The sequence below is a fragment of the Saccopteryx bilineata genome, chromosome 11 (genome assembly GCF_036850765.1).
Source record: "Saccopteryx bilineata isolate mSacBil1 chromosome 11, mSacBil1_pri_phased_curated, whole genome shotgun sequence".
Taxonomy (NCBI): domain Eukaryota; kingdom Metazoa; phylum Chordata; class Mammalia; order Chiroptera; family Emballonuridae; genus Saccopteryx; species Saccopteryx bilineata.
Genome location: NC_089500.1, coordinates 10,772,529 through 10,793,052, shown reverse-complemented (window position 1 = coordinate 10,793,052; position 20,524 = coordinate 10,772,529). Strand labels below are relative to the sequence as shown.

At 48.7% G+C, this 20,524-nt stretch overlaps 1 protein-coding gene across 2 annotated transcripts in view; it reads left to right on the top strand.

The window, feature by feature from the left end:
- Positions 1-20,524, top strand: part of TNFRSF11A (TNF receptor superfamily member 11a) — a 57,844-nt gene that overhangs the window by 3,567 nt on the left and 33,753 nt on the right. For both annotated transcript variants that reach the window (XM_066247043.1, XM_066247042.1), the window contains exon 2: positions 20,291-20,372. In XM_066247043.1, coding sequence (XP_066103140.1) covers positions 20,291-20,372 — 82 coding nt within the window. The remainder of the gene's footprint in view (positions 1-20,290; positions 20,373-20,524) is intronic.

The following is a 20,524-nucleotide window of genomic DNA, read 5'->3' as shown; positions in this document are numbered from 1 at the left end:
GCACCCAGGAGAGCCAATGGCTTGTCTCCCTGCAGGGTTCTGACCCCAGCCCACAAGGGAAGCATGCCTGCTGCCCAGAGCACAGCTCTCCTGACCCTCCTTCATACGTCCAGGGCTGGCCTGGGTGGGGTTCAGCCTGCAGGTGACTTTCTCTAAGCACCTTTAGGTTTTCCACCCACGCTCCCCTTGTCTGTGTCTCCTGTGGTTGCCAAGTGTGGGCTTCCTATAGGGTCCACTGCTAGGAAGACAGTTTAAGCTCAATCCATCCTTTCTGTCCCAAAGAACTGAGCCAGAAGAAACCAAGGGCGAAACAGGGGGCTTCCGCGAAACAGACGGCTCGGCCCTTCTGAAGTTCTTAGTGCGCTTTTGAGGTTTAAGGCTGAGTGGGCGGAGAGCGAGATTACACAGCGCCCATATCTCTGTCCCCATTCTGAGATCCGCTGTCAGTCCGCTTCCTGCCGGTGCGCCCCGCCCGCCCAGCAGGCTTCCCCTCTGTCCGGCTCGGTGGGTCGGTCGTTGTCCAGGGCTGGCTGGCGCTGCTGTTCTCACGGCAGCACCCCCGAGGGGCGAAGCCCTTGCTTTCCGGCCTTGCGCTGGTCACTTGATATCTGTGTCTGTTTCAGTCACTGGTTTCTGGGGGCTACCCCATTCAGGGCATGGCGCCCATAGTGAGAAATAAGTTGGAATTTGTGTTCAGTATATTTGTTTATTTCAGCAAAGTGAGCGCCTGCTGCATGTGGGACAGTCTGCACCGGGCCTAGGGCGGGCGGGGGCGGGGGGCGGGGGTCCGTCTAGACTCGTGCAGACACTTGAACGCAGTGTGACCGGGAGTGTTTGCAAAGTGGTGGACGCCCAGGCCAAGAAGTGCTTTAACCTGCCTTGAAAGTGGCTGGAGAAATACCGCGTTCTGCCTTACCATGTGGTCTTGCGTGTCTGCAGCACATAAAGAGAAGTGGGTCTGGGCTCCACGTGTGCTCTGTCCCGTGGGGAAACCAGCAGGGGCCTGGCGGTGTCTTCAGGAATCAACAAGAACAGCGTTCTGGACTCTGAGGGCCTGTGTGCAAGTAAAGGAGTTTCAGATTTTTATCTGGACGGGTTGTGGGCTGGGGAGAAACGTGATCAGATTTGTGCGCTACGGGGAATTGTCCGGGGTGGGGCCAGGGGGCAGAAAGGAGGCCGCTGCCCCCCCAGAGCCTACTAAAGCCTTGAGTGAGGTCAGCGCTGCGGTGAAAGGGAAAGGCAAGTGCAGGAGCCATTCGGAGCCAGAGTGGCCCTGCCGGCTGACAATACAAGGCCGGGATGTGGGCTGGTTGGACGTACTGTTTTAAAAAAAGAAAGGAGATGTGGTTGATGTCAGAACAAATAGCTGACTATTTGGATTGTCTTTTTCACAGTTTATTGAGGAAATTTCTGTCTTTGTCCCAATCAAAATATTGTTCCGGTTCAAGTAAAGAGTCCTTTTTTTTTTCTTCTAACCAAGTAATAATGAAAGATGAAGTTTAGGCTATTGAACTCCAGTTGCTTGGGATTATATTATTGTGGGGCAGACCAAGGTCCTTAAATTTTATAGAGGTAAACAAGCTAAAAGCCGTGAGATCTTCAGGAAGTTGGTGTGCATTGGAATTTAGAGCCATTTCCTGACCTAAAGATGTCTGGACTCAGAAGTTCAGGATGTAGGCAGAGCCCTGAAACTCAGGACTACAGAGAGATAAGCAGCCAGTGACCCCCAGAGGGTCCAGCATTAGAGCAGGTGTGATCTGACCTATGGTCCTTCCATGTGGGCCTCAGATAGGTCACCTGCCCACAGCAGAAGCAGTATTTACCTTGGACCCATAGCTTGGCAAAAAGTTTCACTTGCATAAACCATATTTTTTCCTGGTGGATTGCGAGGGCCTAAGATGAGTGTTTCCCTTCCTCTCAGCCTGGCACCCTCATGCTGGCCCAACTCCAAAAATCCTAGCCTTGCCGATGACACAGAGGCCCATCTGGTGCGAATGTAGTCACAGCTGCCCAGTTCCAAGGGGCAGGAAGAGCCCGACTGCAAAAAGGAGCCTTTCAGCTCATTGGAATAATAATAACATTACATTTCCTGTTCAGTGTTGAAAAGACAAGAGCCACTTCCTCCAGCTACCAGAAATTTGAAGACTTCCCATTAAAAATGAGGAAGAAAAACTTGAACGTTTTTGCAGATATGACGGTTAACCCTGGCAAATGGGAAGAGAGGATGGGTTGTGTTGCATAAATCTCATCAGCACCGCAGTGCTGGCTGGTCTGGGTTCTCCTTACATCCCCCAAGCCCAAGCGGGAAAGGAAGGCTTCCCTAAAGTGTCAATTGTTTAAAAACATTTGTTACTCTTTGTAATATAGTTGGCAGCTAACTTAAATATGTATCCTTAAGTATCACAAACAGCTGCCAATTGCATCTCCAGTTAAAAGAAACCTGCAAAGGGCCCTTCCCTCCTCTCAGCTTTGTACCCAAGGTATAAAAGCAGTGTACAAAAAAAAAAAAGAGCAAGGTGCCCTGGCTGGTTGGTTCAGTGGATAGAGCATCGGCCCCGTGTATGGACATCCCAGGTTCTATCCCCGGTCAGGGCACACATGAGAAGTGACCATCTGCTTCTCTTTCCTTCCCTTTCCCACTTCTCTCTCTCATCCCCTCCCACAGCCAGTGGCTCAGTTGGTGACTGGTTCAAGCGCCCGCCCTGGGCGCTGAGGATAGCTCTGTTGGTCCCAGTGCGTTGGGCTCAGGTGCTGAGGATAGCTCTGTTGATTTGATTATTGGCACCAGAGGGGGTTGCCAAGTGGTTCCTGGTCAGGGCGATGCCAGAGTCAGTCTCACTGCCCCCCCCTCAAAAAAAAAAAAAAAAAGCAAGATGTAAAACCTCTGAAACTTTCATGGTAATTGAGATCATCTGTCCATTTTTCTGGAATGGGGCAGGGAGAGAGAGGAACATCAAGCTGCTCTTGTATGTGCCCTGACCGGGGAATTGCCAGCAGCTGCCACGCTCCAGGACTACGTTCTAACCAACTGAGCTATCTGGCCAGGGCTTAATTTTTTAGTTTTTTATTTTTATTTTTTAGATAGAGAGAGAGAGACAAGGGAGGTGGAAGGGAAGCATTCATTTGTGTTCTGTTCGTTCACGCATGGTTTCTTCTCTGTGTGCCCTGACTGGGGATCAAACTCACAACCTTGTCGTTTCAGAATGACGCTCTTAACCAACTGAGCTAACTGGCTAGGGCCCTTTGTTAAAGTTTAGTCAAGATTCCTCTCATGTGCCCTGCTATCCCTGAGAGATCACTCAATACTCCTCAGTTTCAGGAATTTCCCCAGAGCAGACTTAAACCTTGTCACAATTTGACCTTGTTTCCTCAAATCCGTTCTTTCATAGGGTGAAGATCACTTGGTCGATGTCATCTTGATTTTAATGGTTCTACTATTGAAGATTGTTAGCCCACAACTTCCGCTTGCCCAGGGTTATTCATTCTAGTTCCTAACCCTCTCTGGCAGCTTTTGTTCCTTTCCATTCAATGGATTCTTATTTGCATTTACTAGTAAAAAACAAAAACAAACAAAAGCCCCTAAGAGGTGATGGCACACCTTGGACTTGAGCTGCCCAGCCTCTGACCCTGGAAGGCTCCCTGTCCGCAAGGGACGACCAGATATTGCAGCCTTCATTTCCTGCAGTTCCCTGGGTCTGACCCCCACTGCAGAAGAACAAGCAAGATGCCCTGGAGAAGCAGCAGGACAGGGTTGATGTGGAGGATGGGGCAGGGGGTGCTTGCTCTGGTACTGGACAGACGGGACAGGGCCAAGGTGGGACATGCAGAGCATACGAGACAAAATTGTGTCCTGGCCCTGGCCGGTTGGCTCAGTGGTAGAGCGTTGGCCTGGCGTGCAGGAGTCCCGGTTCGATTCCTGGCCAGGGCACACAGGAGAAGCGCCCATCTGCTTCTCCACCCCTCCCCTTCTTCCTCTCTGTCTCTCTCTTCCCCTCCCGCAGCCGAGGCTCCATTGGAGCAAAAGATGGCCCGGGCGCTGGGGATGGCTCCTTGGCCTCTGTCCCAGGCGCTAGAGTGGCTCTGGTTGCGGCAGAGTGACGCCCCGGAGGGGCAGAGCATCGCCCCCTGGTGGGCAGAGCGTCGCCCCCTGGTGGGCAGAGCATCGCCCCCTGGTGGGCGTGCCGGGTGGATCCCGGTCGGGCACATGCGGGAGTCTGACTGTCCCCGTTTCTAGCTTCAGAAAAAAAAAAAAAATTGTGTCCCATTTGGACGTCTGGAGCCCAGGGCCTGCGAGGGGGACCAGGGAAGGATCAGGCCAGCTGGGGGCACTGGGTCTGAGTCATGCAGGGCTGTGTGAACAAACCTCAGGAGCGAGGACCCTGTCTGGTGGAGAGTGTGGTCCCTGGACCCAGCATCTGAAGCACCAGGGAACTTGTTAGAAATGCAGATTCTTGGGCTTCACCCCGTGCCCACTGAATCAGAAACTCTAGGATGAGGCCCTGAGGTCTGGTGTAACAACCAGGTGTTTTTGACACACACTTCAGTTTGAGAATTTCTGTTATTGACCACTGTGGGATTCCATCAGAAGGTTCTGAACGCTGCTCTCGGTTATTCGTGTGTGGTTAGCATAGATTGAAAGTACCTGCCGTTTGTTGAATCCCCCCTGCATGCCAGTCACGTGCTGGATGCTTTACAGAGACGGTCTCTAATCCTCACCCCACCTTAGCCAGAAGACCTGAAAACTGAGGCACAGAGAGGCCAAGTAACTTGACCGTGTTTGCACAGCTCCTAAGTAGCAGACCTGGAATTCCTCCCAGCTGTCTGCTCCAGTGGCATGGTCTTGACCCCCTCCGGGAATCTTCTTACGATAGTGTGGGGAGCAGAGAGAGAGAGAGAGCAAGAGAGAGAGAGCGAGAGAGAGAGAGAGAGAGGGAGATATCTCCAGGCATGATGGGACAGAGTGAGTTTCTGAGCATTTGGGGCATACTGTGACCAGTCTGTCTTGGCGGAGGTCTGCCTGAGGATGTCCACTCATCGAGGGCTCTTACTGTTATCAGGCAGAAAAGAAAATGCTGTGACTTTTAGACTAATTGAGTTTTTTTTTTTTTTTTTTTTTTTAGATTTTTTTATTTATTCATTATAGAGAGGAGAGAGAGAGAGAGAGAGAAGGGGGAGGAGCAGGAAGCATCAACTCCCATATGTGCCTTTACCAGGCAAGCCCAGGGTTTCGAACCGGCAACCTCAGTGTTTCCAGGTTGACGCTTTATCCACTGCGCCACCACAGGTCAGGCGCTAGACTAATTGAGTTTGAAGAGGCTCCCTGGGCACTGTCTGTACAGGGTCTATGTGCCAGTGAGCTGATCCCTGACTCAGGGGGAAGCAGTGTGACACGTTGAGTCATCTCTGCCGTTTCTCGAGTCCTCTGTGCGCCCCACACTCACCGGCACTGTGGCCCTGCTGCTGCTCCAGTCCGGACAGCAGATGGTCCTGTGCTTATGTCACTGTTGTCACCAGGCTCTGTGCTGGGTGGTTAGGAAGTGGGGGTGGCGGGGACACAGGGAGAAAGGAGGAGAGACAAGGCCTGCAGCCCCGCAGCTCTGTCCAGTGAGCAGGAAAGTGTAGTTCTGTGATGCTTTTACAGGTCTTGTCTTGGTATTACTGTAATTACAGTGAACTTGGGGACTCCTCTCTTGGCCCAAATGACTGGGGCTCCTATTTTGATGTGTTTACCATGGCACAAATCTAAATCATTTCTACTAGGACATATTTTCAGAACCTTCAAAGGAACTGCCCTACATAGCAGGAGAAATGGACTAAGAGGGTCAGAACACATTTAGCTTCTGGGTCACTGGCAGGTCTCAAGCTTTTCTCTCGGAGCTAGGAAGCCCCCAGAGGAGTCTGGAAGGAGGATAAGAATGTGTCACTAATGCTCAACAGCAGGAAATCTAGACACAGGCCCCTAGCCCCATGACAATGGGCTGTACCATATAGGGGCGACTAACTTCAGTGAGAACACAACTGGAATCTTGCTCCTAAACTTTAACTGTTAATATCTGATGGTCACAAAGTTTCAAAATTTGAACAATAAAACCATAAATAATTGTTCCCTTCTGATGGGCTAGGGTTTTCCTTGTCCCACTTGGGGCCCCGTAACCAGGTCATTGAGGTTTGATTGGTATATAATATTACAAGTGACCAAAGCACTGTCGTGCACAACCCGCTGGTTGTCATCCCAGCTGTGCAGACAGCTGGGATGAGCAGTCCTCACAGGTGAGGGGATGCAGAGGTGATGGGCACCGGAGCGTGAGTCTAAAGTAGCCTCATGAAAGGGCCTGCACCCAGTGGAACAGGTACCCTGTTCCCGGATGGGAATGACAGGCAGAAGAGGATGGAGTAATTGTGTTGCATGTTAGGAAGGCAGACCCATATTCTGTCCTGGTTAGAAAACGGAATTGGAGCCTAGGAAGAGAGCTCTCATCTGGGTTTTGCAGCCCCTGCCCTCTGGGTAGCTCTAATTTTGCACAAAATTGGTGGAGTCTTTCCAAGTCCGTGCTTGAGAGTGTGGATCTGATTCAGGACTAGTCGGAAACTATTACAGTTTTCGGTAAAAGGAAGTTCTGAGATCAACATCGTCCTTCAGGAAAAATGATTCATTGATTGAACAAGAGGTTCAGCATTCGCTGTGTGCCCAGCACTGTGCAGTCTGCTCCTCACTAAGCATCTGAGCATTGGTGAGGGTGCCGGGCATCAGGGAAGGCAGGTCTGCAGCCTAGGTCCTGGGGCCACACAGTAGGCGTTTTGTAAGGCCCGTCCTCTCTTCACTCTTGCCCAAGACCAATGGCATCTGTGTCCAGCGGGCGGAGTGCTGAGTCCCTCTGTGTAGTGTTAGAAGATGTGAGGAAGTTCTGGCTCCGGTCTTCAATGTCATCTCTGACCCTGCCATTCAAGACCATCAACATCCCCTGGCGGCTTGTTAAAAAATGCAGGATCTCGGACCCCGCCCCAGACCTATGGAACCAGAACCTGCCTTTGCATGGGGCTTCCAGGCGATGCTGCACATGCCTGTGAACATGGGCGTGGACGAGGAGCCTTGGCTTCCCACACCTGGCTCAGTGATTACTTACAGGTACCAGGTACCAAACAAACACCGGTGGATTTTAGCCATGCCTAAGACAAAAGAAGATAAAGAACAAATGTGTTGATCAAAGAAAAAAAAAAAGCAGTATGAGGAGACTAGTTCAAAGGGGCCAAGGGCAGCACTGGATGTGGGGTGTAAGGTCCCGAAAAGCACGATGGCTAGAGAGTGCCCAGTGTGGTAATGACCGCGGCAGAGGAGAGGGCTGCGGCATACTGTCCCCCCTCCGACCCCATCCTGGCAACTGTGAGGCTCCTGTTCCATTCTCTGCCCAGTCCAGTGACTCAGTTCATCAGGGAATCTGGAAGGTAGGCATCATTCTCTTACAGAAGCTTCTTGTCTGGTGGAAGTTCCTGGAGGTGGCCCCATGAGGACATTGGGAGATACTAAGATATGGAACAGATGACATGCATCATAAGAAGTCAGGAAGTATAGAAGGCTTTGTGGGCCATGGTCCCCAGGCAAGGTTCCTCGGGGGAGAACAGACTGTGCCACACCGGGAAGGAGGGCTGGCATCGGGTTGGTGATGAAGATGGCGTAAACAGAGCTCAAGGCCAGTGGAGTGGGTGTGGGTGCATGAGCAGTGGGTGATCAGCGGGCATGGGTAACCCAGAACCGGGCTATGGGGCTTGGGATGCCAGTGAGCAGGTAACTGAGGATTCGGGCAGGGGGGCACCCTGAGAACATGGTAGGGACATCTGATGACAAGTTTGGGGGACAGGTGACTTGGGGAAGTGTGCTGAAGGCCTCGTTGCAAGCGTTATAACAGTCTTCCAGAGAGAACAAACAAGCGAAAAAGAATCAGAGAGGATCGAAGGGTCAGGGACAGGAGAAAGTCCAGGTGGTCTGGGACTGGCCAGCCTGAGGTCCCCACTGGTCTCTGTAAGAGGGGGGAGGTCAGGTGAAAGCCAAGTGGCTAATGTCACCGGTTCCACTGGTAGCCTAAGAGTTTCACAGCCTTCAGGTCGAGTAGGACCATGCGAGGTGGCTGGCAGAAGTGGGGGCCTGTGTGGGTTCTAGCGCGTCCCGGTCGGTCGGGAACGTGGCCTCTGTCCTTGCTGCTCCCAGACCAGCAGTCGCTGGGAGCTTGTTAGGAAGGCCGCATCTCAGGCCGCATCCCAGACCTGAGTCAGAGTGTGCATTTTAGCAGGACTTCTGAGTGATTCCATGCATGTTTCAGAAGCCCTGGACTGGACTCAGAGGGACAGGGATAGTCTTTCCCTGGACACTTTGCGGGGGCGCTCATGGCCATATTAGCTTGGTGCCACCCCAGAATGAAGGGTCCTTGGCCTGCAGTAGACCGGGGTGCTCTTGGGGACACAGTATTCATTGCCATTTACTACAGGGGGGAAGAGGAAGCAGGTCTCTCGATTGAATACAAGTTTAAAAAAAGAAATCTAAGGCTGGAGGGGGAAAGTCGCACACGCTGGGAGAACAAGGGGCACTCACTGCATGCTAGAGAGAGATGGTGTTGAGTCCCAGTACGGGGACAAGTCAAAGCCATCCCAGTTGCTGTGTTTAGGAAACTAACCTACCTTCACCTTCGTTTCAGGTCGCCCACAGCTGCAAACTTTAAAAAGTTGCAGCTCTTTAACTCTGTGGAAGACAAATAAACTTGCAATGAAAGTTTTGAAATGCAAAGTTGTTTCTTCGTTTCGCCGTGGGCCATACGTTTTCTTTTCACGGAGCAGAGATAATAAGTGCATTGTGAGGAGAGTGAGAAAGGGTTGAGTGCAGATAGAGACCTGTGAGGTGTGTACCCCGTCTGAGATTAGCCTCTTCTCCTTTAAGGAGCATGTCCAGAATCACTGTGACCAGGGAAAAAATGCTGACGTTTCCAGAAAAAATCCACTTTCAAGACAGGCAATCATTTCATGTTTGCTGAAGCAAAAGCAGCGACCCTATCTGGACGTCTGAGTGGCCACGGTTACTCTATATTTTTAAGGGTTATTTTTGTTTTTAATCAACCCTGACCTAAGTCTCATTTTTTTTCCTGTGCATAATATCTATTCTAAATATACCTGTGGCAAAATAGTAGCAATAGTCTATTTCATATTATGCATATTCTTATCATGATTAAAAATTTAAAAATAATCTATGGTAAATGTAATTCCTGCCTGGTAATGGAAATAGCATGAAGGGGCTTATTGTTTAAACTTGTATGGAATAACAGGAATGCCCGTGTGTGAACCTGAGTCAATGCCAAACAACCCTGGTGTGTTCACTGAGGATTTGGATAAATTTTGTAATTAGTTTGTCACCCTCCCCTCACTGCTCTAGCCGCACGGGCCTTCCCGCTGTTCCTGATCATGTCACGCACACTTCCTCCCAGGTCCTTTGCACGTGCTTCTTCCATCCACCTGCAATGCTCCTCATCCGACCTTGCTATACATTTGAGTTGTTCCCTCACTTCATGCAGACCTCCACTGACTGTTGTCTTTTCAGGACCCTCCCCATCGTAATCCCACCACCTTACCCTGTTTTATTTTTCCCACAACAATCATTACACCCAGATTTCATGGTCTGTTTGTTTATTGTCCCTCTTTTCCTGTGGATTATACGCAAGGACCCTCTCTGTCTAGTGTCCATCTCCTGTACCCACGGAACCTAACATTGTCTCTGGCACATAGTGTGTATTCAGTTAGTATTTGAGGAATAAAGACTGTAGGTTCAGCCTGTCCCATGTGTAGGCTGTAATCTCGCTGACCATGTTTTACCTCAGTGCTGAACCTCCCAGATTACTTTCTGGAGGACCGTGCAGTGATGCTGCTCAGAGTGAGAGCATTTTTCTAAAATGGGAAAACCAAGGATGTCTTTCAAAAGGGCGAAAAGGAACCAAAGAGTCCTACAGCCCTCTGATACCATTCCTGTCCCATATATTCAGTTCTGTTAGCAGCTAAATTGAGTCGTGTGAACAGATGCAGGCAAAATTAAATTACCCAGTAAAAATTTGGCGAAGGACTTGAGTAGACATTTCTCCAGAGAAGATACTCAACTAGCCAACATCATGAATCATTCAGGAAATGCAATCAGACCCACATTGAGAGACCACTTCACACCCACTAAGATGGCTATTACCCAAAACCCAGAAAATAACAAGTGTTGACAGGGACATGGAGAAACTGGAACTCTCTTGCATTGCGGGTGGGATTGTATTAACCAGGTGTAGGCACTACAGAACACAGTTTGGTGGTTCCTCAAAAAGCTAAACATAGAATCACCCTATAACTCAGGTACAGACTCCACAGAATTGAAAACAGGAACTCACACATGCATACGTCCATGCTGATGTTTATGGCAGGACTACTCACAATATCTCAATGTAGAAACAAGCCAAGTGCCCGGTAGGAGATGAATAGATAAACAGAATGTGGTAAATGCCCACCCTGGAATATCATTCTTCCATCAAAAGGAATGGAGTCTGACACATGCTACAACATAATGAACCCTAAAGATATCATGCCAAGTGAAATGAACCAGACACACAGGACACATACTGTATGATCCCCCATATAAGGGGGACCCAGAGTAGTCAAATTCATGGAGACAGAAAGTAGCATAGAGGTTACCGGGGGCTAGATGCAGGGGATAATTGGGAGTTATGGATTAATGGTTAAAGGTTTGTTTGGGGTGATGAAAATATTCTGGAAGAGACTGGTGATGGTCATTCACACTGTGAATATAATTAATACCACTGAATTGTACACTAAAAAATGGTTAAAAGGGCAAAATTTGATATGTATATTTTATCATAATAAAAAGGTTTGTAAAGTACCCCAAAGTTAAAGATGGGGCAGTCAAAGGACAGATGAAAGAGCCAAATCCAGTCCTGGCCAAGTAGCTCAGTTGGTTAGAGCTTCATCCCGATAGGCCAAGGTTGCAGGTTCGATCCCTGGTCAGGGTACATACACATCAGCCAACGAATGCAGAAGTAAGTGGAACAACAGATTGATGTTTTTCTCTTTCATTCTCTCCCTTCCTCTCTCTAAATCTATTTTTAAAATTAAACAGAAAAAAAAGATAGGAAAAGCCAAATCCAATTTTTCATCCCTGAGATCAGCTTTCTTTCCCTCCTGCACATATAGCTCAACATCCAGACTCACTACTTTGTTGTAATAATCTATTTTATCTATCATTCCTCTCTCTCTGTGTGTGTCTGTGATCCTATGCTAAGTGCTTTGAGAGGTCTGGGACTGGCTAATTTCTTTAGCCCTGCAATAAGGTAGTCCGTTGTACAACTCTGTATTAGAGCCCAGTAAAGATGTCACCAAAGGTCCAAAGGTATGAAAATAGCAGAAGTTTGTTTGTTTGTTTGTTGTTTTTAGTTAGAAGGGAGATAATGAGACAGACTTCAGCATGCATCCTGCTGGGATCTACCAGGCAACCCTGTCTTGGGCTGATCCTTGAGTACCAAACTACTTTTAGTGCCTGAGGCTTATGCACTCCAACAGAGCTATCCTCAGTGCCCGGAGCCATACTCAAACCAATCAAGCCATGGCTTCAAGAGAAGTAGAAGGAAAATAGGGGGAAAAGAGGGGGGAAGCAGATGGTCTTTTCTCCTGTTTGCCCTGACCAGGAATTGAACCCAGAACATCCATACACCAGGCCAAAGCTCTATCCACTGAGCCACTGGCCAGGGCCAATAGTTAAGAGATTGATGTTTTCTATTGTTAAACCCTAGACAAAATAAAATTCTATCTTTGTTCGTAATTAAGTGAAAGGTCATTTTACAAGATGAAGGTGAATGATTCAGGCAAAGAAATGACCAACCTCCCTCTATTATTCTATCAATTCACACCCCCGTATAGGGGAAGAAGTTGGTTCTTATTTGTGATTTTCAATGAGGCCAGTAAGACTTGACCAGCTATGATGAATACCATTGAGCTGGAGTTTTGAATACTCATTTTCCAGTGGAAACACATTCATAAAATGCATGGCAGAATGCCCCAAATCCTTTAGTAGCAAGTCAATTATAATACTGTTTGTGACAGTCATTATTCTCTTCACAGTCTTCTCAAAACTAGTCACATTTTTTTTATATTGTACCAATCACAGAATACTTGAACCTCACTTTCTGGTAACAGAATATATATTTTTTTCAAGAGCTGTATGTAAAATATATTTCTGTGAAGTGAATTATATTTTAAACAGAGCATTTTCTGTTTAAACCCTTCTGATTCTCTGTATCCATTTTTGTTATGACTTAAACCAAGGACCTGGCTGGTATAACTTGGGCTCTTCCAATTTTTAATGTGTTCCACAGGTCAGTGCATCCCCAGGTGGGGTGAACACACCCCAGCGAGGGTACCAGTGATCTGCTGGGGTGCCCTGGAGATCCCCAAAGCTACCCCTTATTTATAAGATACTATCTTTCATTCTAAGATACTATCTTTTATACATGTCCATGTACTATTCTAAAGCATGAAATGCGAAGCTTTGGTTTGTCGAAAAGAAAATTGAGTCTGATTATTTTCTCTGTAAGTCTGGAAGCTTAAAGCTCTGTCTACCAAGTTATGTAAAGTGAAAATGTCTAGAAGGGCATTCACTCAGTTATGTCCCAGTTAACAGGTCCCTTACAGATAGGATCTCGCAGCTGCTTTTATCAGCAGACACCCTGAGTAAGCTGTCTCTGTCCCCACCCAAGGACAGCTTATGTCACTGACTGAAACTGCAGACAGAAAGCCACTGAAATGACTTGGCCCGCTTGTCATGACTGCAGTCCCATGAGAAAGCACTTCTTGATGTGAAACCAACCATGCTTTTCCAAACATAAGCCTCTCTGATTAAAACATACCCCCCACCTCCAGCTGACAGCTGAGGAGTCAGAGAAGGCAGAGGGTGTGGCAAGACAATTGTCAGGCCTTTGGGATTTTTCTGCAGGTCCCCTTCCTGTTTTTTCTGCCCTCTTTCTCTTTCCTCCTGACACTCCTTTCTCTGCTCAGGTGTGCTCATTCGCATCCCTCCTTCTCTGACTGCCCGCCAGGTGTGCGCCTCTGTGCTGAGCAATTAATGCGATTATTTCATTCCTCAGACAGCCTCCTAGGAAGGTCTTTGGCTTCCAAGGAAGAAAGAAGCAAGCCTAATATTTTATTGAGCGTTGCTGCTTGCCAATGCTATGTCGTTGGTGCAAATTACCGTGTCTGATCTTCAGCGCGGTGGGGTGGGCATAGTTTATGAGGCCCATCTTACAGGTGAGAAGACTGAGGCTTAGAATTGGCTTTTTTTTCTTGCCCTCTAATTGTAGAAATGTAGACAGTTTTGGTAAAAAAAAAAAAAATGTCAAACAACAAAAGAAAGAAGAGGAAGAAGCAATGTCCGGCATTCTTCTGTCCAGGCCAAACTGGAAGCTCTATTCTGAGAGTTGCCCTGGGTAGAAAAGATCTCCTTGCTGTGCAACCCTGGCGGGGTGGGGGGCACCGGGCCACTCCCTGCCTCCTCCCCAGCATGCTGCCTGCCCGCCCCCTCACCCCGCTCTCCCTGCCCCTAGGGCTGCCCGGCTAAATCCCCACATTCCGGCCTGTCAGACTTGACTTGAGTTAGCATTTTTCTCTTTTTCTGTGAAAATCGGCCTTATCTGATTTCCGAGCACACGACCCCTACCTAGCTGGTTACGAACTTTTCACCGAGAAGCCTGGTGGCGCGATGCGGTTCTCCCCGTTGCCGGGCACGTGACATTGCCAGGGCCAAGACTAGAAGCGAGATGAAAGAGCGAAGGGCGCTCTGGAGGCGTCTGGAGAAAAGGCGCCACGAAAGGGCAAAACTGAAAAGCCCCCGCCCCACAGCACATCAGTCTTTAAAGGGTCGGCGTTCTGATTCAGACCTGAAACGTTTGTGAGGTAGAGAAACGCATTCATACCTCTCTTCCTGCCCTGTCCGCCCAGCGAGCTGGGAGCGACATTCAGAGCAAGGGACAAGAAGTGACCACGTTTCTTTGTGGGTTACTCTGGTCTATTGATTTACATTGTATCTGTTTCTAAAAATAAAAAGGCTGCAAAGAGAAACAACTTTCTGAGTGAGACCAGCAGAGTGAAGAGGCTGTCGGCATTCCTGAGACTTACCGGGAGTTTAATTCAACTCTGTTCTGAGTAGGAGGGGTTTCCGCGTGACTTTCATTCAGGATATTTTTCCCTCAAGGGCAATGTTGCTCACAAGCGAGGTGTTATTTTCACATTTGATAGTTTTTCTCTTAACAAAAAAACCACATGTTTCAGTTCCACTGTAACATTCAAACAATTGATACCATCTTTTACTAAAATGATAGCCGAATTCTCAAATACAGTTACAGATGATATTTTACAAAAGAAAAACCTATGGAAAATCCCGCATTTATTGTCCCCTGTCGGGTCCTTTCCCCCTCCCTTGGGCGCCTCTTTCTGCTCTGTCCCACATCAGCATGAGGGTTCGGTAGAACCAGGAAGTAATGGTGGCGTCCAGGATGACATTTGCCGCACTTGGCTTGATGAACAGCCCCCTAAAAAGAAATATTTCAGTCTGCCTTCCCTCCAGGGTCCTGAGCACAGACCTCCTCTCGCCTCCCAGAAATGGGAGGTTTCTTCAGCGTGGGGCTTTTCAGAGTGAGACCCGCCCTGGCTCTGTGTCAGGAAATAAATCCACGTCACTTTGTAAAGAGAATTTTCAATTATGATCTATATATTAACTCCCTTTTCCCCCCACCCCAGCCCCAAAGCCTTGCATAGGCTGCGGATATGCTTTATTCTAGAAAAGCTTGTCAGCCATTACCATAAACACCAGCCTATATGCCCCGAAACTAATACACACACAACACAGAACCCACAGGACAGCAAGGCCGCAGGAGGAATTAAAGACGTCTTGCCACTTTAACTCTTTTAGTTTAATTTTAATTTTTTATTTATTGATTTTAGCAAGAGAAGAAAAGAGAGGGAGAGACTGGAACAGAGATTTGTTTCTGTGTGTGCCCAGACCTGGGATCAAATCGACAACCTCTGCGCTTTGGGACGATGCTCTACCGAGCTATCTGGCCAGGGCCACTTTAACTCCTTAAAAAAAAAAAAAAGAAGAAGACTTTCTGGCCCTGGCCGGATGGATCAGTGGTAGAGCGTCAGCCTGGCATGCAGAAGTCCCGGGTTCGATTCCCGGCCAGGGCACACAGGAGAAGCGCCCATCTGCTTCTCCACCCCTCCCCCCCTCCTTCCTCTCTGTCTCTCTCTTCTCCTCCCGCAGCCAAGGCTCCATTGGAGCAAAGTTGGCCTGGGCGCTGAGGATGGCTCTATGGCCTCTGCCTCAGGCGCTAGAATGCCTCTGGTTGCAGCAGAGCGACGCCCCAGATGGGCAGAGCATTGCCCCCTGGTGGGCATGCCGGGTGGATCCTGGTCGGGCGCATGCGGGAGTCTGACTGCCTCCCCATTTCCAACTTCAGAAAAATACCAAAAAAAAAAAAAAAAAGAAGGCTTTCTGAGGAATTCATATGGAAAGAGGGGGAGCAAAGGGTATTTGCTATAAACAGAAGCTAGTGTTCCTTATTCATTCAAGGTCGGTCTATTAAAAAACAAGGGTTACTTAACATAAACCCCGTGGGCCAAACATTTTTGTAGTTTATTGATTACAAGCCATAGGAGGGCTGTGCCAATCCATGGCTGTTTTTTACATGACTTCCAAGTACCATAAATCAAACTGTATTTCCCAACACAAACATGCTGCAAACAAACCTATCCCAGCTGACCTCCAAGGGGGACATAATAGTCCCCCAGATGGGTCACAGAGAAGTTCTTCTTTCTACCTGCAGATGGGTGCTCAAGAAATGCTGGCACTGGTTACCTGTGTGGAAGGCTGCCTGGGAGGGAGACTCCTTGAGAGCCTGTTGTGCCTTCTACAGGTTGCATCATGCAACTGTATACTCTCTTCAATAAATAAAAAAATGTTAAATGATTCTGCCTTATTTGCTGAATAAAAACAATGGTTTGAAAGCTCTATTGTTGACATTATCTGCTTCTCCATCCCTCTCCCTTCTCTCTCTCTCTCTCTCTCTCTCTCTTTCTCTTTCTCTTTCTCTCTTCACCTCCCACAGCTATGGCTCAATTGGTTTGAGCAAACCGGCCTCGGGTGCTGAGGATGGCTCCATGGCCACCGTGTCAGACACTAAAAAATGGCACTGTTGCTGAGCAATGGAGCAATGGCCCCAGATGGGCAGAGCATTGCCCTCTAGTGGGCTTGTCAGGTGGATCCTGGTTGGGCCACATGCAGGAGTCTGTCTCTTTATCTCCCTTCTTCTCACTAAAAAACAAACAAAAAAGCTCTATTGTTTTAGAAGGAAACAAATCAGTCATAAAGGCAAACTAGAAAAAAATCTAGATAACTAAACATCAGACATCTCAACATACCAAAGGCCTTCTATAGCTGCATTCTGGGCAAAGAGAAGAGGGTGGCTGACAAAATCACCCCATTAACTGAAAGTCTGCAGATGTGTGCTGATGTCCCTTGTTGCCTGGAAGATTACTTCCATCCCACTTATGCAGGAACATGCTTTCATCAAATTACGGCCTTCCTGGGATTGCTATCAATAACAAGAGTCACCACCTTGCAACCATTGGGAGCTTGGTCTTGGAGAATGGAGCCAGGTCCAAATTCTGATCCATTAGAAGGGAAGGACCAGAGGATCAGGAGAAGGCTTGAGTGGCTTGGGGACTCTCCCTAGTGGCTGGTGAGATGGTAGATATTGAACAGGAATTTCTGAGGGGAAATGAGGGGACAAGCTGTCAGGCACTGAAAGGCATTTGTTCATTCACGCACAAAAAAGTGCCATTCAGAGAGTACCCGTAGCAGGCCAGCCAGGGAGACTGGCGTGGAGTAGAGGAGAACCAGCACGAACTAACAGGAAACCAAGCCCAAGCAGGTGGGACTCATGGACTTGGAACCTGGGAGTCCGGCCGCAGAGCCAGTCTGGGCTGCGGTATCGAGAGGCAAGTGTCCTGCACGGTCCTCTAACAGAGGCTCCCTCCCAGAGCTGGCTCTGCACGTGCAGGGAGGGGACACTGGGAGCAGGCAGCCAGGACCCAGGGGGGGACAGGACAATAAAGACACGTTCTCCTGAATGTGCAGCACCTTAAGAGAACTTTCCAGCTTCTCTCTGTGTACCATACTTCCTTAAATATATCCATGTAAGTATGTTGTCTTTTAAGTTGAATATTTATTGCCATCTTGAAGATTGAAGGTGTACTGCAAAGAATAGAAGGTCACTAGAGGACAAAGTCGGATTCTGCTAAGCTGTACCTCCAATAGATTCACGCCATGCTCTTCTGCCTCTAACAGCACGTTTTCCCCGGAGGAAACTGCTGCTGCTCTGGCCGAGGCCTGTCGTCCTACAGGTCTGCCAAGCAGACACGTCAGCTTGGGGTTCAGGATGTGTTCTAGAACTAGATAGCGCGGTCATTGCACAACGACCACAGAATGTGTTAAAAACCTCTGAGTTGTGCCTTTTGAAAGAGTGAATTTTATGGCGTGTGAGTTAGATCTCAAATTTAAGAAAGAAGAAATGCCCAGGTGTAAAGTAACAGTAAGCTTAGCTGGTAGAAATGCCTTCTAAGGAATGAAAATCGGGTTATGCACTAGGACCTCTGGTCACTTCTGGAATCAGGGAGGTCTCCATTTTGCCAGGAAGTAGAAGCCTGCATTAGACCACCGATTTTCAACTGGTGTGCCGCGAAGAGAGACACACCAGTGTGCCGCAGGAGTTTTTAAAGCATGCAATACCTATTGAGTTAGGGGCACTGACTGCTTCTCCCCTAGATTATCAAGTAGAAAAATAACAGCTAACACAACACTAGTCCAGTGCGAATGTATCAAATCATATCTTTCATTTATTAACTTTATTTTGTCACAGATTGGCAAAATATACATTTTCTGGTGCGCTGCAGAATTTCAGTAACACATTTACGTGTGCCGTGAGAGGAAAAAGGTTGAAATTCGCTGGGTTAGATGGCAGATGGGTTGGACAAGTCACAACCGCACTCCTAAACGTGTACACAAACTGTCCCCATGTCCCACAAGAGCCAGAATCGGGAGCCTGGGGAGAGGCCAGTAGCAACTGCTCCTGGGGTAGCGCTGCTCCCAATTCCCCTGCAAAGAACCCTTGTATATGCCATGCAGTGTGCGCTTATCTCACTGAGACTGCTGCAGCTCTCCCACAGGTCAGAAGCCACCGAGGGCTCTCCTCCGGTGAAACAAGGCCTGACCACGGAGTTACTTCCTTGGCCTCAGCCAGCAGCATTGCAGCTGGCTCAGCATGAGGCACGGGGAACCCTGCTCAGCAGACGTGCGCGGACCTCACTTGGCTTTACCATTGTGCCTCTGCTCCTTGGCCCTCCGTGTGCAGACCTGACTGTGCTGGACACGGGACGGGGCGGGGGAGCAGGTGTGTGTGTGGCAGGCAACCTACCAGGAAATGGATTCCTCCAAGAGCAAAGAGTAAGAGAGACCAGAAAGGAGCAGTGGTGAGATTTCTGTCTCGTCATTCTTCCTGCTTTCCTCTGGGCTCACGATGCTGTCCTTGGGCCACTCTCGCTCGATGAATTCACATTACCTGGTGTGCATGGGGGTGTTGGCTGGGTCTAGGAAGTGAGTCCAGATATCACCTTCCTGGCACACGTGGTTCCAGGAACGCCTCTGACTTCCCATCACCCCACCACCACACACTCAGGTAGCCCAGGGTTTTCTGGGCACGGTGCTCTCATCATGAAACGTCCTCCCACATCAGAGGTATTTTGAGGCTGCATGGCTTCTGCACAGCCTTGTTATTTTGACACCTTTCCTCCACGTGCAGATGAAGCCTGCTCCCCAGTCTGCCTATGGGCTCCATCACCACCCCTCTCCCCGCCCCATGTGCCCTTTCTGACCGACCAACCTGGCTGGACCGCTGTGCCTCAAAGCAATCTTCCCTCCCTCCGCCCCTCCCTTCACTGCGGGCTCCCTTTTCCTCCTCTGCCCCTGAACCATTTGTCCCGTAAGACTGAGCTCACTTGTCCAGTGCTGCCCTGTAGGAAACCAGCCCCAGCCTTCCGCAGGGAGGTCGGGCCCATCAGCCTCTGTCATAGCAGCCAGGTGTGTCATCCCTGGGGAGCAAGGTTCATCACTCTGGGTCCCTGGGAGCCCGCGGGGAGCCTGCCCCTTGGTACCCCATGATTTGATGCCTGTTCCACTAAACCCAGTTATTCAGTTTCACTGTTCGATTTCTGCCTGACTGCCTGTCAGCAAGGGCTTTTTCTTTCTTCTTTTCTCACACTGAGAAAGCTGAGGAGGAAAAGAGGTTGTCTGCGGCACGCTGATAAGGATCTCTGAGTGAACGTAGGGGACTCGGCTCCTTGTTTTGTTCCTCGTAGACGGGCAGACTGGGAAGTGAGTATTTGTGTTAGAATCATACAGAAAGGACAGAGAAAGCAGCCCGGCCCGGGTCCATCAGCAAGCGGCTGCAGGACTCCTTACACCAAATTTACATGGCTCCTGTCACAGCTTGCTGTGCCTCCTTTTTAAAATTCTCTCCATGTTTAAACAAAATTTTAAGGTGAGCAGTGTTAAATGTCTTTCAGAAATCAGAGATGGCTTTTAAGACCAAATTTGACATTCCGTGGTAATAACATACAGGGCAGGGCAAACGTGGGCGTACAGTGGTGAGCACGTGACGCAGCTTATTTTTGCCTTATTTACTTGTCCACACGAACAACTGTACGCCTGCGTTTGCCCACCTGTACACATTAAAGGGCCCCTTGTGCTCTCCCGTGGTGATGACCAAGGCTGACTGAGCCTGTTATCCACCTCGGGACCCACAGAAGTGGGACCCACTTGGTGTGTAGCTTGTATATAGCAGTTTTCAAACTTCTGCATCCAGTGTGTAAATTTTCCTTTGCTTCATGGTATCACCATGGACAAAACCAAAATATTTTCAAATGTGCAAGTGGGTTTTCGTTGTCAGGATCAGTTGGTTGTATCCCTTTTTAGGGGGAAATGGGCTAGAACAGGAAAGTGACATTTGGGGGGCAGGGATAATATTACCAAGAGCAGTTTCAGGACTGTTTATGGTGTTTTCTTATACTTTTCCAAACTGTAATTTGTTGACTCTTTTTCGTTGTTGTTATTCAGAATGAACTTGTGCATAATCTCCGCCTGGTGTCCATTTTCTTTCAGGTGACTTTTCAGCTCACCCTGCCATGTGCCAGCGAGAGGCAGTACCATCGTTTCGGACAGTGCTGTAACAAGTGTGAACCAGGTCTGTGCTTCCAACCCACCTCTCGGTGTCCCTAAAAGTGGGTGGGTCTTTTTTTTTTTAAATCTGAAGAATGTTTTCTATCTGCCTGATGAAGAAAGAACTTGATGGACGTTTTGTGGTAGCAGCAGGGGCTAATGTCTGCCACTCTGAAG